Below are 17,509 nucleotides of genomic sequence, written 5' to 3'. Positions count from 1 at the left end.
AATTTCTCAGCCTTTAGAAGCTATGCTGATTCCCCAAATATTTTAATGGCTGGTTTATTTTTTAAAAAGATATTTTCAGAAACATTTGTCTGAAATATGTTGAGTTCCATGAGTAAATGTTAGCATATTAGCACTCTATTTCACTATGAATAAGCTCTGATTTTCAGGAGTTACGAGGAAAAGCTCTGAAAGTTTAGTGGTGATATACTAAACAAATGTGGAGTGCAATTCATTCCATATTTTTTTAGGGGTTTTCTACTTGTTTCATATTCGCACCATATTTTTCTTCTATTAACATTGATATCTTTGAAATATAAATTTTTTTCATGGCAGATTATTCTCAGGTAAGGACATTCACACAGCAAATTACATTCATAGAGTGTAACAAAGCCCATTAAATTTTGTAAGTCTCCCTGTGGGCGTATGAGAGAGGCTAATGTGCATGAAAACCCCTTCTTACAGTCAGTGTTTTCTCAGCTGTCCAGTTAGCCAGATTTAGAAAAGGTGAAACATTTCTCTTTAAACTCTATGAGAGAAAAACTGACCTTTTATAAACTAGCCCAGTAAAACTGTGTATAGTCATTATGTTAGAAAGCAAAATTGATGCAGAGCACACAAAATGAGGGAAAAGTTATACCACTGAATAAAGTATATTGTTAAACATTTAAGAATACTGTTTTCTTCTGGTTTTATTTTATAGATATCAATGAATGTAAAGTATTCCCTGGTATGTGCATGAATGGTAAATGCAGAAATACAATTGGAAGTTTCAAATGTAGATGTAACAGTGGGTTTGCTTTAGATATGGAGGAAAGAAACTGTACAGGTAAGTCTTCTTTTTTTCCCCCCAATTTTTACAAGAACTTTACAAGAACTTAAAGAACAAAAAAAGATTTACCATTGTATGAAGTGGTCAATTTTCTGTAAGTCTCCCTTTCAGAAAGTTCTCTACTWAATATAAGGTTTTTTTTCTCTGATACGTGTACATTAGAAATTTGGTGAAATTGGCTCAGATCATGCCCTATCATTACAACCTCTGAAAAACAATAAGGATCTACCAGTAAAATCAAGTTCAATGTTTTAACATGCCAATTAATTAACTTACATTCTTTACTCTCAAGACATTTTATTACCAAATGAACTGAGACTTCACTGCAAATTAGTTTTGATTTAGACTTGATCACAAGCTCCACTAAAACTCTGACATCGTTKCAGTGTTCACTTGAGACATGCATTTCATTTTGAAGTTTAATAATTTGTTCTTTGCTATCTGGAAAAAGTGGATTTGAAGATAAGTTTGATAGTTTGCTGGTTATGAGAACCTGGATGCCTGGATTGCGGGTGGCTCTGTGCTGAAATAAAGGAGATGTTGTTCTRTAGTTGAGGAGTCTATAAGTGTGTCTGAGTAATACGAAGTGTGGGCGGTAAGGCATGTGAATTGAGGTTGGTCTGGATGTTAATGTTGCCCTAACTGGTGATTTCCTTGTTTTTACAGTGATTGCACTGATGAGAAATGCATTTAAGTAGCTTTATTTCTATATTAACAAGAGCAGGTCAGAAAATTTCTCCCTAGGTTTCATTTAAACCTTGTTCTGATGAAAGTGTTCCACTGACCAGCCTTAGAGGCCCAGATTTATTAAATAGGAGAGTTTTTGTGCATTAAATTAACATCAAAATGTTTTATAAAGYCATATCCTCTGGCCAGATATCCTCTGACTGTCCAGCCTACCGCAGACCTCCTCACTTGTACATGTCTTTGCCCAGCATAAACCCTGTGATGGGGAGTGACACAGAGGGAGGGAGAAACAACTCTGAAACAACTACATGTGAAAAACGGTGCTTGTATTTGTTCGTACTTTCCTAGTTTCCTGGAGCTACTAATCCGTCCTGGGCCATCTCTTTGCCTCACTCCAAGACACGCTGATGCTGTCTGTGCTCTGCTACTTCTTGCCTCCCAGGCTTGGCAAGGGTCAGAAGCAATTCTGTGCTGTCCTGGGCTAAGCTTGCTGTCATTTTAAGCACTGTTATTTGTATTTCCTGAGACTTCCCTTATGACCTGTTGCTCTTAAAAAAACAATTGCCACAATAGTAAATGGAGCTAAAGGTAGAGGGTGTGGTGGAGAGTATGAGACAAAAAAGTTGAGCTAGGATGAGACGCATGATAAGCAACAGATTAAGGCAGAAGAGAAGACTTGAAAAAATGTGAGGAGATAGAGAGAAATAGGTTATACAACTCTTCTTTCCAACCATCTCCTTCCTGATCTGTTTCATAGGGTCATATTCATACAGCAAATTTCTCTCTAGTTTTCTGCCTCACTACCAAGTGCATTACAAAGATACCTTCCAAATGATTTTCTCTTCTTCTACAAACTTGAAATGGCTTTCCAGAATAAGTTACATTCAAATACAACTAATAATATTTTCAAACTGTTAGCAAGCAATGAATGGTAAAGGTAGCTTTCAAAGCATTTTTTTAACCTCATAATTTCTAAGAGAAAGGGTAAATATAACTCTGTAATGCTGTTCCTTTAGAAATAACTTTATAAAAAGTGAGTTAATATCAGTGGTGCTTTAATTACACAATCATGTGGTACCTATGTCAGAATAACTCAGAACGTTTAATAGTTACTGTTCTTAGCAAAGTAGCTGTAAATTGCACTTAGCTATGATGAAGTTTACTCTCTGGATGAGAGATCTGAAAGCATTGTTGCATAAATCTTTCATAAACAGTTTATGTAATCATCCTTTTAAAATTTAAATGAAATCATGTTTCTTTACTGATTTATAACGTATATCTATGACTGATTCCTGTGGAATTCACTTACTACAGCCACATCTTCATTTTTGTGAAAAGCGGGATAACTTTAAACTCCTTTTTTTTTTTTCCCTCTACTTATTGCAAAATAGACATTGATGAGTGCCGGATCTCCCCAGACTTATGTGGAAGTGGTACCTGTGTCAATACTCCTGGAAGCTTTGAGTGTGAGTGCTTTGATGGTTACGAAAGTGGATTTATGATGATGAAAAACTGCATGGGTAAGTGTTGCCAGCATGACCTGGAGTCCTTCCATTTGCTACACAAAGCCTGCTTGTACTCTGTATTACACTAAGTTCTGCACCACTGAACACTTCATGAACAAATGAGATATATGCTGTTTATAGGACAAATAGCTGGGCTATGCATCTAACTCTGTTTGTTCCTTTTACTAATTTCATTAGTGTGTTAATGCATTTTCTGTATAAGTAGTTTCAGAATGTCAGCAACTAGGCATGCATGAAATGGCTAATAAGTTATCCAAACATATGGTAAAATTAAGAAAAGGAGAGTGGTGTTTCAAAAATAACAAGTGATTTATGTTTTCTTGGTGTTTTTACGAGCCTTAAGGTGTTGTGAGAACATTTTCTGAAAATAGTTTCGCCCTAAAATGTCTGAATTTGTAAGAAGAGAAACTCAGGTACCAAAAGTTACTAGGTACCTTTAAAAGTTTGTGAGGTTCTTCTGCACACACACACCATGAGATTTGTGGATGAATCCTCTTATCCCCTTTTTTATTCATTTTTATTACTTTGGCTTGCTTTTGCTTTTTTATTATGCAAATATGCCTTTGATGATAAGGGCATTTATGAAAAAATCTGTTTAAAGAAARCAATGTTCCTTTGCTCAGAGATTATTGAAACAGAATCAAAGAATAGCTGAGGCTGGGAAGGACCTTTGGGGATGGTCTTGTACAATATCTAGATCAAATCAGAGTAGCTMAAACAGGTCACCCAAGACTGTGTCCAGTCAGGTTTTGAATTTCTCTGAGGATGGAGATTCCATATACTCTCTGGGCATCCTGTTCCAGGTCTTGACTTACCATTACGGTAAGAAAGTTTCTTCTTTTGTTAAAATGGAAGTTCCTTTAATACCCAGTTTGTTCTCTTTGCCTCTCATCCTGTCACTCTTCCTAATGCAGCTGAGGGAAACGATTGCCCTTCTTTGTTACTAAAACATGTTGGTAGCTCATGGTCTATTGGTGCTTAGCAGGATGCTAGGTCTTTTCTGCAAGCTGCTTTCCAACCAGTCATCCATCAGCCTCTACTGTTGCATAAGATTTTTATTCCCAGATAGAGGACTTAGCTTTTCTCTTGTTGAAGTTCTCAAAGTTCATGTCAATCAATTTCTTCAGGCTGCCAATGTGCCTCTGAATGATAGCATTACTATCTGGTGCATCAACCCAGTGCTTTCTCCCAGTGCGGTATAGCCAGTGTGGTATTTTCTACAAACTCCCTGAAAGTGATCACATCATTGATGAAGATGTTGGACATTTATTGACCCCAGGATCAACCCTTGGATATACCAGTTGTGACTGGTTTCCATGCAGTCTTCATGAATTTTGACTACACAGTCATAGCAGTAAGGAAGGCACTGAGTGACTCAGCCTCTTCTGTATCCTTTATCATCTATTCTCCCATCCCAGTCAGCAACAAGCCCACATTTTCTTCAGTCTTCTTTTGACTGCTGCTATACCCAAAGAAGCCCTTGTTGCCCTTCATGAGTCTTCTCAGGGTCAACTCCAAGTGGGCTTTCACTTTTTTTTAACCCCATCTCTGCAGCTTAGACAGTGTCTCTATATTTCTTAGACAATGTCTCTATATTTCTCCTGGATCACTTCACAGAATCACAGAATCACACAGACTCACAGAATATTCAAGATTGGAAGGGACCTCTAGAGATCATCTAGTCCAACCTTCCTGCTCAAGCAGGCACACCTACAGCATGTGGCACAGGGTGGCATCCAGGTGGGTTTTGAAGACCTCCAGAGTAGGAGACTCCACAACCTCCCTGGGCAGCCTGTTCCAGGGCTCTGTCACCCTCACAGGAAAGAAGTTCCTCCTCACCTGGAGACCGAACTTCCTGTGCTCCAGCTTATGGCCATTACCCCTCGTCCTGTCGCTGGCCATCAGTGAAAACAGCCTGTCCCTTTCCTCCCTGAATTCTCCCTTCCTGAACTTATACACATTAATCAGATCCCCTCTGAGCCTTCTCTTCTCCAGAGAAAACAGGCCCAGCTCACTCAGTCTCTCTTTGTACGAGAGATGTTCCATTCCCTAAATCATCTTAGTTGCTCTTCTCTGGACCCTCTCGAGAAGCTCCACGTCCCTCTTATACTGGGGAGCCCAGAACTGCCTCCAATACTCCAGGTGCGAAACKTGTTCCCACCTCTGAATCTTCTGTACTCCCTTTTTATGATTGAGTTTAGTCAGGAGTTTCCTGTGTTTTTAACACCGGAGCTCAGCATCCTGACTAAATTCAGACATGTAGTCCAGTGGTCCAGAAGGCCTTGCATGTCATTCAGGCTTCCTGTGATCTTTGCTTGATTTCCCGTAGATTGGGATGGAGTATTGGGCCTTGGCAGGCCCAAAAATTCCCGGAAGCTGAATAGCCTTCATGGGGGACAGAGCACAAGTGCAGACAATGTCAGCAATATGTCATCTAAGGGACAAAAGCAGGGAAGCAAAATGCCAGATACGTAAACAGAGAGAATAAGAAGAAATGAAATTACTTCTTTCGCAAAAACAGAGAAAGGAAGGCATATTGATGGTCAGAAACATTTTGGAGTTGTGAGGGTGATGCAAGCAGCAGTATATCAAAAAGATTTTTGATTCTACCACCAGGCAGTTTTTTTGTTATTAACTTACAGTACCTATGATGTCTTTCCTAATTTCTGAGGCTGGAAAAAAATTAATACTTGTCTGCCTAAATAAAGAAAAGTCTCCAGTTTCAAGGACAGCTGGCCATAATGCTTTCTAGGACTCTGAAAGTATGGCTGCATCTTGAATTCTTTTATTTTTTCTATCTTTCTGTTCATCCATAACTATTGTGTTAGCTCTTTTGATCTGTTTTGAGCCAAATTCAGTGTAAGTTGCAGCAAATATTTCTCAACTGAATATCTACATATGTGGTATTTAGCGAATGGAAAAACCACTTGGTTAAAAGTGTACTTGTACATCTCTTTTATTACCTTCATCTGTGGTGATCAATAGCAATGCATGCGTAAATGGGCTTATATTTGCATTAAGAAGCCACTTCTCTAAATAATGCATCATATCAATTCTTTGTGCTAAACAGTTACCAATTATTTCTGGTTTATAATTTCTCTTTAATACTCAGTTCTGARTGATGACTTTCTGTTTTTGCTTGAGAGGAAAAAAAGTTTCTTTAGAGTGTGATTTTTTTTTTTTGCATTGATATACAGTATAATGAAAAGAAGAACWTTTTTTTATTTGTGATCTCCAGATTTTGAGTCACCTACAATGAAATTGCTTTTTTATTAGTAACAGTTTTGTACTTGTTTATCATGTTTTCTTTGCAGATATTGATGAATGTGAACGCAACCCTTTGCTGTGTAGAGGTGGCACATGTGTGAACACAGAAGGTAGTTTTCAGTGTGACTGTCCTTTGGGACATGAGCTGTCACCATCACGTGAGGAATGCATAGGTGAGTTTCTAGCAGAAGTAGTAGTTTCAGCTTTCTAAGAAAATCAGTCTGTGATCTTGTGCTGTGGAAACTTCTGGTCATTGGCAAGAATGGAGCCTCAGAAATATCTTGTACAAATTAATGTTCTTCTTTCATATGAATACCTTCAAGTTAAGGCTTTATAACAGATCCTAGAAAATTTCCAGTGCTGTTACCTTCAAAGAAGAGTATCTTATCAAGACTCTCAGGGTTTTTTTTATGAAGCTCAAAGGACTATGCCATTCAGGCTGGCAACTTTCGACTTTCTCCCGTGGGCACCAAAAAAAAAAAAAAAAAAAAAGTAATTTTATCACTTAGTGTAACATAAATTTCCTCTTTGCACATGCTTCATTGAAATGATGAAGTGATGAAAAAAAATGTTGAAGCAGACCACCACTTGGTTTTCTGTTTGGTGCTTATTCACAAGAGTGGACTGTGCTTACCTGAGTTATTTCTGTGAGGATCTGTGAAGTTCATGTTAAAAGACAAGAAACTCAGAAAATAAGTCTATTGTCACTGTCTCGAACATGCTAATCAGACAAACATACCTTGACTGAACATGCTGAGACTGAGAAATTTTATCTGCTTAGAAGCAGATAAGGTTTAAAATATTATTACTCATCCTCATTTCTCTGGCATTTGTATAGTTAGACTGCATTCTGAGGCATAAGAAATTGTTACGAACTATTCTTTTCCAGATGTGAATGAATGTTCATTGAGTGACAGTCTTTGCAGAAATGGCAAGTGTGTGAACATGATTGGGATGTACCAGTGCTCCTGCAACTCTGGATACCAGGCCACGCCGGACAGACAAGGCTGCACCGGCAAGTGCTCAGTACCTTCAAATATGCGTTTTTGTTTCAAGATGTATTTTTTCATCTATCCTTGTTTTCATTTCATTTCACACTCTCCTTCAGAAACAAAACATCCTCTACTAGCCATATCAGRAACTGTCAGGGACCTCTCTTTAAAAGTCCTCTTGAGATGTGAAAGAGTGTTGTTCTACTAAACTCTGTGARAAAGTAAGAGGAAAAAAAACTCCTGATACTACTCCATTAAAATTAAATTGAGCTAACATGCAGAAAATATTGTTCCGTTTCTTGATCAAAGCAGCAAAGAGCCCTGTGCATTGGTAGTTTTTCTGKTTTTTTTTGATACTACACTAATTTCTAAAATCTTATTCCATTTTATGATGACTTCCAGCACATTGACAAGAAGAAGAGAGGGTGGAAGCAGCTTTTTATTTATTCATTTTGTTTATTTCTTAATTTCTCAAGGGCTTTTCTTTCTTCATGCTGTCTTTTACTTTTCTAGTTCTTTTGCATTACTAGTAATATATAACAATAAAATCAAAAACTTAAAGATAGCCACTTGCTCCCGCAGATGAAAATACAACTGAAACAGGGCAGGCGGAACAAAGTGTAAATCAGAGGCCCTAGAATGAGAATAAAAATTCTAAAGTACTTTGCTGATAAACTGTCTCATCTGCTGAGTGAAATTACAAGAGAAGGTGATTCTCCTTCTAGAAGCAGAATTGCTAAATAACCTGGTGCTAATGCTGTTTCCCAGATATCGATGAGTGTATGATAATGAATGGAGGCTGTGACACACACTGCACTAACTCAGAAGGCAGCTATGAATGTAGCTGCAGTGATGGCTATGCTCTCATGCCAGATGTCAGGACATGCGCAGGTAGGTTTTCATGTTTTTATGAAATTTCATTAAAATATAAAAGTTCAAAAATCATCTTTCCGCTATATGTGAATATGGTACTCTTTTACCAATTCCTGGTAGAGCAGCAGTATTTCTCTCTGCTTATATTCCAGATATTGATGAATGTGAAAACAATCCAGATATCTGTGATGGTGGACAGTGTACTAATATTCCTGGGGAGTATCGTTGCCTTTGTTATGATGGATTTATGGCTTCTATGGACATGAAAACTTGTATTGGTAAGTAGCTGTATGTGCCAAATCTAGTTTAGCTCTAAAAACTGGGCAACTAATGTTCTAGGATTTTATGCTGAAATTCTGAAACTAGGCTTAACTATGTTTATAATTACAAAAGACAAAAGATCTGCACACTGTCTTTGCATATCAGTATAGATACTAGGATGGATCTATAAGGACGCAATCTTAAGGATGAGCCAAGTCATGGAATTCCAAAAACAGAAGTGATTTAATCGTATCTGTRTAATTCCTATAAAGCGTTGCTACTCAAAAGAGATTATTTGGTTGCCTCATCATTTTTTTCTGTCTTTTGTAATTTTTTACTGTGTTTCCTCACCTACCAAAACTTATCATGAGTGATTACATAGAAAATTACAAAGAAAATTATTTTCTCAAATGAACTGGATCTATTTAGCTTATCTGAGTATTTACACTTTATACAAAGTTTCATATATTTTGTATTTTAAGTTTGGGAACATTTGTCAAATAAAGTTTCCATTACTCATTTCACATTTTGCATACACACACTGAGACAGGAGGAACTGGTTAAAGGAATTGCTGAGCAAACCTGTTTGGGCCTCCTTTCCTCCAGAGCTGAAGCTAAGATTTTCCTTCACTTTTAAGTCAGTCCAGGTACTTGCCTTCACTTTAGGCTTGCACTTCACATTTACATGACCAATTTAAAAATTAGAAAGTCCTAATGTTTCAATGAATTTTCCACACTAGTTATGTTAGTAGTTATAAAAAGAGCTGAACAATTTTTATTTTGTAAACAACTGCTTTTAACTGTTCTTCTTTTAAAAGATAAAAACTTAAAGTTGGATTCTACACTGAGGAAGAATATTTCTTATAGGAAGCAATTGACTTCGTAGTCAAATAAATAACCTTTCAATCTAATTAGAAAATATTGAGGTAATTGGACTGCAGCTTCTTCCTTGTTTTTCTTCTGTTTAAAAGAATGCAAAGAGGAATGGTTGAAACATACTATGATGAAGAGCTATTGCCTTGTGGCAGGAGGTTGGAGGAAGTTTTTGATGTTTTCACCTTGGTAAAGTTATTCCAAGAAGACTAAGTTTGTTGTAAATAATTAATTTATGAAATACTAGCAATTAAATTATGGAATGAATTTACTCACAATGAAATTATGTGTGCTTACAGATGTGAATGAATGTGATTTGAATTCCAACATCTGCATGTTTGGTGAGTGTGAAAACACTAAAGGCTCCTTCATTTGTCACTGTCAGCTGGGATATTCGGTCAAGAAAGGAACCACGGGATGCACAGGTAAACCATTTTTTCCAGCATATATATTTTTAGTGTGCACGTAATTTCTTGGACTTTTGTGTACATGCACAGGCGTTCAAAGACAAATGTTATCTGTCTATACATGTATATATATAATAATTTGACTATATTACATCTCTTTGTTGACATGTATTCAGGAAAGATTAGCATCTTGGCTGCTACAGGCAAAAACTTTGATCAATACAGAACTGGAAAATAAATGTGGTACCACATATGATGTGAGCTCATTTGCATGAGAAATATTTATCAGTACTCCTCTACTGATTAAAAAAAAATACATATTTTAAGTATGAATATAATCAAGTTAATGTAACTCAGCAAGAACTCATCTATCAACTTATGCTGCAAGAATTGACTTACAGTCTAATAACAGAACAAAAGGAAAAAAAAGTAGAGGCATGAAAAAGAAAAACATGATGGAAAATGGTGAAAGATGTGCCTATATACACAATGTCTCACCACATGTTAGATCAGCCTGTATTCACGTGTCTGAAAGACAGCTTTAATTTAACACTAATAAGCATTTACATTAAAGAAAACTAATTTTAGCATGTTTACAAAGAACAAAGAGAAAATAGAATTCTAACTTTTTTTCTCTTATAAGAGCAAGTAACTTGCTTTGTGCTCTTATACAGCCTAAATTTTCTTTTTTAAGCAAGTGTAAAACTCTACAGTAGAAGTAAGTGGCATGCCAGAGGAATATCATTTGTGTAATTTCGCTGTTATGGTCAAGTATTGATACTGAGCTGTAATAATCATTTTATTTGTGATTGTAGATGTGGATGAGTGTGAAATCAGTGCTCACAACTGTGACATGCACGCCTCGTGTGTCAATGTACCAGGAAGTTTCAAATGTAGTTGCAGAGAGGGATGGGTTGGAAATGGCATTAAGTGTATTGGTAAGTGTGCAAGAGTGTAATAAGCTTTCTCTTTTTCCAGCACTGTATTATGGGATTTCATTGCAGGCCTAATGTTTTTAATCAGTGTGAGAGGGGAAGAAAAAAAATTACTCCATGATCTTATTGTCTTATTAAAGAGATATGAGGTAGTTACAATTAAAACAGACTCAATTCAGGGAGAAAAATCTAACAGATGTTTCTAGTAGAATCTGTGGAAACTAGTTCCTGAATGTCCTATGTAAATTCAGAAGATCTCTTTACAAAACAGCATGAATTTACTGATCAAAGGGTCAAAGGGTTTAAAAAAAAAAGAAATGTAGCATGAGAAGTGATCCTGAGCCATCTGCCATGTGCCTTCATGGCTGTTTGCTTCAGCTAAAGACACAGTTGCCCTTCAGAGGCAGAAAGGAGAATCTTCCTTAGATTCTCTAATTAGCATCCTTTTAACTTGATGAGAATCTTATTGGACTTTCACAGAACTGGGTGGAGGCTTGTGAATTATWTTATTAATTCATAAGACTCAGCAAATGTTGGACTGGTTTTCCTTTTATCGTTTTATTTTGTTTTCTTTTGTGTTGTTTTTAACTCATTTTGGTTCTAAGTTCTTTAACAAGACAATAACATTGAAGTAATGTTCTAAGCGTTTATTCTAATGGGTCAGCTGAATGCATCCTTTGCTTGAAAATATTTTCTCCAAGTCCATAATGGAAGAAATTTTAAAATGAAATCACTGTGTTTTAATCAGAGTCTTTTCATGACAACATAAAGCACCTGTGGAGACATAAATCACRTTGGCATTTTGGCCTTTCACCTTGGCAGTTCTTTGTAATCAAACTATATTAACTGCTCTGTTACTATTTGCATTGCTTCACCGCAATGTGCAGATCTTAATGAATGCTCCAAYGGGACTCACCAGTGCAGCGTGAACGCTCAGTGCGTGAACACTCCGGGGTCATATCGCTGCACCTGTGCAGAGGGCTTCACGGGGGATGGATTTACTTGTTCTGGTAAGAAATTTCTGTAAAACCTGATTTATCACTGATTCTTGTTAGAAATCTTTGCAAAATTAGATCTAACTCCAAAGAGCAAGAGAAAAAATGGTGCAGGTGAGGATTTTTCCTGTATGCTGTGGAAATACTAATGAAGGCCTCTGACATCTCGTCTGATTTATATGTCAAACTGGGCTGCTATGCTGAGTAAAGCTGCTGTCTTCTTCCTTCTCTTCCTCTTCCCGTCGGCCAGCTGGGACATGCTGTTTTCAGCAGCAGGTCTTCCAGCCAAGAACATWAAACTCCAGTTCTCTGTTTTCTATGACACCTGTCCTGTAGACAGGGTCCGGTTTTGGCAGGAAAGTCAGCACCTGTTTTCTCCTCACTGTGTTAGTTAGAACAGGTTTCAATCATTAACGTAGGATTTAAAAAAAAAACAAGTACAGTTGAAAATACTGCACATTATTTCTTCACTTAAATTTGGTAATAGCTATTCACTATTCAAGAATTAATTTTGCTTAGCTCAAGATCAGTGATTCAAAATGACCTGAAGTGTAAATGATTACAGCAGTTTATGGAAGACATGAATGTTCATGCACCAAGTTCCTGGGKTTTTTTTAATCACTTGTAGAGCAGACATGCAAAAATGTCTCTGCTGTTATGTTCTAACATGTTCTGTTATTTGGTCAGTACATTTGATGGTTTGGAGGGATGCATACTAATGATAACAAAACTCCTAGGAAGTAATTCCAATGTACTTGTTGGCTAACTAGCAATATTAGGTGAAAATTAACTTACATCTTAAGTATACACAGTCTTATCTCTGATTAATACTGCTATTTTTTTAATCCCCAAAGTAGGATCTTCAAATAGTGTTTGGTTTTTGTACTTTATATTGGGTTAAATAAGAATTTTCATCCCTGTAATTGACACACTATGTTTTCAGATTTTCTTCTGCCTTAAATGAATCGAATTGAATAGTAGATACTGAGTAAAAAAAATCAAGAAAGCATATTGAATACTCTTTTTAAATATTCTTTTTGGTCTATTGAAAGTATAGATKACATAATTACGAGTATTTATGATGACTGCAAAATAGCATCCCTTCTTTATTCATTCTRCTTTTCATAGCTGTCAATAAACTTCAAAAACTCTAAACAAGCCATTCCATTTAAAGCCATGTTTTATGTTCAAAAAAATCTTTGCAGAAAATCTCTTTGGAGCATGCTAGCAGTTTGCAAACATTATTTGTACACATCATGTTTATAAGATTCTCAAACAATTTTGCCTAAAATATGTAAGAAAATAATTTTCTACGCATGGTTCATTTTGGCAAATGGGCTTTTAGAGTGTGTTTTATAACAAAGCAATGTAGCAAAGCATTTAGACTTATTTATTAAAAYTTACATTCTTGAATCAGAAAGCCTGCCTTTGATTCATATTTTTTAAAATCTACTGATGGAAAGTAAAAGTAAGAAGTCTTAACAGGGTAAAAAGTCCTTTTGGAAATGGCATTATGTTTGGGGTTTTTTTGGCCTTTCAAATTACTCCATCTTCAAGTGTATAGTATTTATTGTATTTTCTCTTATATCAACCATACTTATCAGTAGTGTTGATTTGAATGGCAGGATAAAATGCTTATATTTTCATAGTAAAATGCAAAGTGTTGGAAAAAATTATCTCTCYCCTAGATGTTGATGAGTGTGCAGAAAATGTTAACCTATGTGAGAATGGACAATGTTTGAATGTCCCTGGTGCATACCGCTGTGAGTGTGAGATGGGATTCACTCCAGCTTCGGACAGCAAGTCTTGCCAAGGTAAGTCACCAGTACYTCTACATCGTTTGCTGAGTTTGGATTGGCTGCCTTAAAGGAAACTGCAAAAAGTGTTGGAAGAATGTCAACCTGGAAGCAGAATACTCAGCACATGCTTCACATATAAAAGTAATTTCTTCAAGCAAGGATTATTTTGCAGTGTGAATTATTTTGAATTATGCTTTCATCTCTGTATGAAGTTTTCCTGGCCTTGACCCAGAAATCCCAGAGTAGAGGTTTGGCTTAGTAGTTTTGGTTTTTTTAACTATTTCTCTTGTTTTTGTCACTAGTGAATAGTTTGCGGAAAATTCTGTGCTCATCACTATTTCATTTAATGTGTTTACATAGGAAGTATAAAATGCATCAAGTAGCTCCAGCTTTAAATAATGTTTCAGGAGATTGGAAGTAGGCAAATCACTGGTGTATTTAATGAGTCTGTAATTCTTCTTAGAAAGTATACTTCACTTTTTTTATCATCCTTCTTTCTCTCTCAATATTGTACTGGATCATCTGAAGCAGAGAATAAATAATGCTCTGTAGTCCAATTCAACTTCTTCTCCATGTTTTTTTTTTCCTTYGATGTTGTTGTTCAATATCAGATGATGGCATTTGATACAAAATCTTCTTTAATAGATGCTGCSAAGTTTTTTAATTTATTTCCTCTTTATTGATAGAAACCTCTTAGGAAATTTAAATGTTTTATGAGACAATAAAAATAGATTCCAAAAACTATTTGGAATCTATTGGAAAATTTGGAGATTCTCTCCAAAATTCATTTCATAACTTGGCATGTTCAAATAAGCATGCACGTATATATTCATGAATCAGCTTTCTGAGAGGAGCAGAATTGCAGAGGCTTCTGAAAAATGATCTGTGCAAGTCTTGTGACCATATTTGTTATAGTTACCAAGTATTGTTGCCTGACAGTGAATTTCTCAGTTCAGCTCATTTAGCCATATACAATCATACTAATAAATAAAAATGCCTCCAAATATCAGTCAGTATTTTAAAAAACAAAAAGTTCTGTTTCTTGTGGCAGCAGTAAACCAACTTCTCAGTTGGTCCAAACGAATACTCTGAAAAAAAATGTKTTGGAGAAATTGGAAAAAAAGATGTTGGTATATTGTTGTGATTTCAACAGAAATATGAAAGCATTCTGTAGAATAAATTATGCTTAGGAAAGCTAGAAAATTTGGGTGCCCAATATATATCTACAAAGTAAGAGAGAATAAAGCAATTTGTCCTGTGGAGGTGACTCTTGGTCTGATTTCTGAAATGAAGGAATAAAATCCAGTGCTTTCAATTGATACAATAAATGTGATATAGTTAATGATCCATTTTTTTTCTGAAATGTCCCTGGAATTACACTACCTGCTCAACAGTACAGTCCTTTTCATAAATTTGTAAGGCTCATCTTAAAACAATTTATGGATCTGAAAGTGATCATTTCATGGTTGTACAGATATTTATAGGCTTTCCTCTAATTTCCACTTTAAATTTACTCAGGACCATTAGGTTTTAAGCCATTATCTTAAATCTAATTTTCCTATTACTCAAATAATTATTTCACTCCTCGAAGTGTTACCCATTTTTGCAGTGTTTCTATGCATTATATCACTTCATCTCCTTTGGTTAGAGCAAGCAAGCCAAGCTCACAATAGATACTTAGTTTCTCAATTTAATATCTCTTTCTTACACCTATTCCATATTTAGATCATCATTCTTTAACAGAGAACTGCACACAGTATTCTAAATGAAGTTTTATCTGTGCTTCTGTAAAACATTAGTTCTTTCCTGTCTCTTCTAAAAATAACTCATGCATACATGCTAGAATTGCATTGATCTTGTGCACAGCTGCTTTATTTTGGATACTTTGTGCATAGCATCCAGTGCTATTAAATCACAAAAGATGTATGTAAATGAAGCACTGGGTTTTTTTTCTAGTTTTCTAGTTCTTTTTTGTTCTAGTTTCTGTGTTGAAATTATTTTGATGTGAGCTTGATAAAMTCACAGGCAATTCCTATTTCCTGTATTCCCTTTACCTATATCCCCTTTCTAAGGAGATAAAAGTGACTGAAGACACCTATTCCATCCCTTTTGTTTAAAGGGATTGCTCCTGGGGAACAATATTTTGAAAATATTGCATGCCTTTGCTAGTAAGCCTTGAAAACAGAGCTAGGAAATGACTGGTCCCTTTGTTACACTTCATTCTGTTTAATGCATATTTTGAAGGGGACTTAGGGAGTCCTGAGAAGTCAATTTTSCTTTTAAATGCAAATTATAAAAAATTTATTGTATCAAGTAAAGTTTATTATATCAAGTGAAAGAAGAATATATAATGAGTAGGATTAAGAATACCTCACAAACTCCTGACTACAGCTTTCTAAAYAAAAACTAATGATTACTCACAGATGTTAAATCTGATGGAGTTATAACACACTATTATAATACTGTTATGGTAAAGRTATGCAACTTACTCTTCTTGATATATTCCTTCAGATATCGATGAATGCTCCTTTCAGAATATATGTGTATTTGGTACCTGCAATAACCTACCAGGAATGTTTCATTGTATCTGCGATGATGGCTACGAACTAGATAGAACTGGGGGAAACTGTACAGGTATGTTTYTTCCATTCAGAAATATGGTAACTTTTAATTGTGCCAAACTCATTGAAAACTGAGTTTATAAAATCTGCATTTTGTTCTCCTACAACAGCTTATACTGGATGTTCTTTCTCCTCTAAAAAAGCTATGTTCATGATTTAATGGTTTGGAAAAAGTAAAGAATGGAATTAAAAAGTCAAATTTCTTAAATATGCAGCTGTAGAAAGGTTATCCCTAAATGCTTGATAAATTGTTAGAGGCTGTTTCTTTCAATCTCAACTAGAAATAGCTTTTATTTTAAATGTTCTTGTACATTTGGTCCTAAAAAGAAAAATTATACCTTTTTTCTGTCCAGTGAACAGATTTCTGAATGTCACCTTCCTATTTTAGATATCGATGAATGTGCTGATCCCATTAACTGTGTTAATGGTCTCTGTGTAAATACTCCTGGGAGATACGAATGTAACTGCCCTCCAGACTTCCAGCTGAATCCCACTGGAGTGGGTTGTGTGGGTAAGTGAAAGCCACATCAAGTTTTATTATAGAAATTGCATGAAGAAATCTATTGGATACTAGATGTGTTGAACGTGGATAATTTGGCTTCTTTTCAAGCTGAAGAGACTGTATTGATACACCTGAAGGTATCTGGATTCAAGAATTCTATTTTCACTTGCTGCATATGCTGTAGTATATTCTTTGAGAAATGGATTTAGCTACAACTGCTGAGTGGCATTTCTAATTTCTTTAAAATAAATGTTTCTTTTATTTGCTCAAATATATTATAGTGTTACCAGTTCCATTCTCCTGACAGTCAGCAATTCTCATTTTAATAACTGAATCTTTAAATCCGAGCCTTGTGCTTTTTCTGAGGTATATGGTCAATGTTTGAATCTAAGCTTGAATTAAACTGCTAGTGGCAGCTGTTTGGCTGGAAACAAGCTGCAAAAGATGCAGTTCACTAGTTTATGTAATTCCCTCCAGCTTATTCAGGCTTATGGCAACTTTTCACTACTTTTTTACCCTTGCCACTTGAGATAGAAGGACTGTCATGTGACTACAGAATATACTAGTAGTCAGCCTGTCTTGGCAAAGGGAGAGTTGAGAAGAGGGGCTATGAGTCAGCTATAATGCTTTGCATCTGTGACTCCTTTGTCTGTGACTTTACTTGGAGAGAGGCCTTTTTATTTTATTGTCTTGGAAGGCTCAGGCTCTGCTAAGTTTGTTCTTAATGTTATAATGTTCATCCATTTTCTGCATGTTTACAATATTAGTATAAAGTGATGGCAAATAAATATATTCTAAGCAAAGATTTGGGAAAAAAAAAACATCAGAACATATTTTACTCTTCATCCTTTCTTTCTTTCTTTCTTTCTTTCTTTCTTTCTTTCTTTCTTTCTTTCTTTCTTTCTTTCTTTCTTTCTTTCTTTCTTTCTTTCTTTCTTTCTT

General features: G+C 35.7%; 1 protein-coding gene across 2 annotated transcripts in view; it reads left to right on the top strand.

The window, feature by feature from the left end:
- FBN2 (fibrillin 2) overlaps positions 1 to 17,509 on the top strand; it is a 161,380-nt gene that overhangs the window by 104,405 nt on the left and 39,466 nt on the right. For both annotated transcript variants that reach the window (XM_026046565.1, XM_026046564.1), the window contains exons 25-36: positions 701 to 826; positions 2,908 to 3,036; positions 6,357 to 6,482; positions 7,199 to 7,324; positions 8,070 to 8,192; positions 8,327 to 8,452; positions 9,608 to 9,733; positions 10,531 to 10,653; positions 11,538 to 11,660; positions 13,334 to 13,459; positions 15,956 to 16,078; positions 16,454 to 16,576. In XM_026046565.1, coding sequence (XP_025902350.1) covers positions 701 to 826; positions 2,908 to 3,036; positions 6,357 to 6,482; positions 7,199 to 7,324; positions 8,070 to 8,192; positions 8,327 to 8,452; positions 9,608 to 9,733; positions 10,531 to 10,653; positions 11,538 to 11,660; positions 13,334 to 13,459; positions 15,956 to 16,078; positions 16,454 to 16,576 — 1,500 coding nt within the window. The remainder of the gene's footprint in view (positions 1 to 700; positions 827 to 2,907; positions 3,037 to 6,356; positions 6,483 to 7,198; positions 7,325 to 8,069; positions 8,193 to 8,326; positions 8,453 to 9,607; positions 9,734 to 10,530; positions 10,654 to 11,537; positions 11,661 to 13,333; positions 13,460 to 15,955; positions 16,079 to 16,453; positions 16,577 to 17,509) is intronic.

This window comes from Nothoprocta perdicaria, unplaced genomic scaffold (genome assembly GCF_003342845.1).
Source record: "Nothoprocta perdicaria isolate Ctin4 unplaced genomic scaffold, notPer1 scaffold_45, whole genome shotgun sequence".
In the NCBI taxonomy this organism is placed as follows: domain Eukaryota; kingdom Metazoa; phylum Chordata; class Aves; order Tinamiformes; family Tinamidae; genus Nothoprocta; species Nothoprocta perdicaria.
Note: the sequence above shows the minus strand (reverse complement) of the source record. Positions and strands in the feature narration are given on the sequence as shown.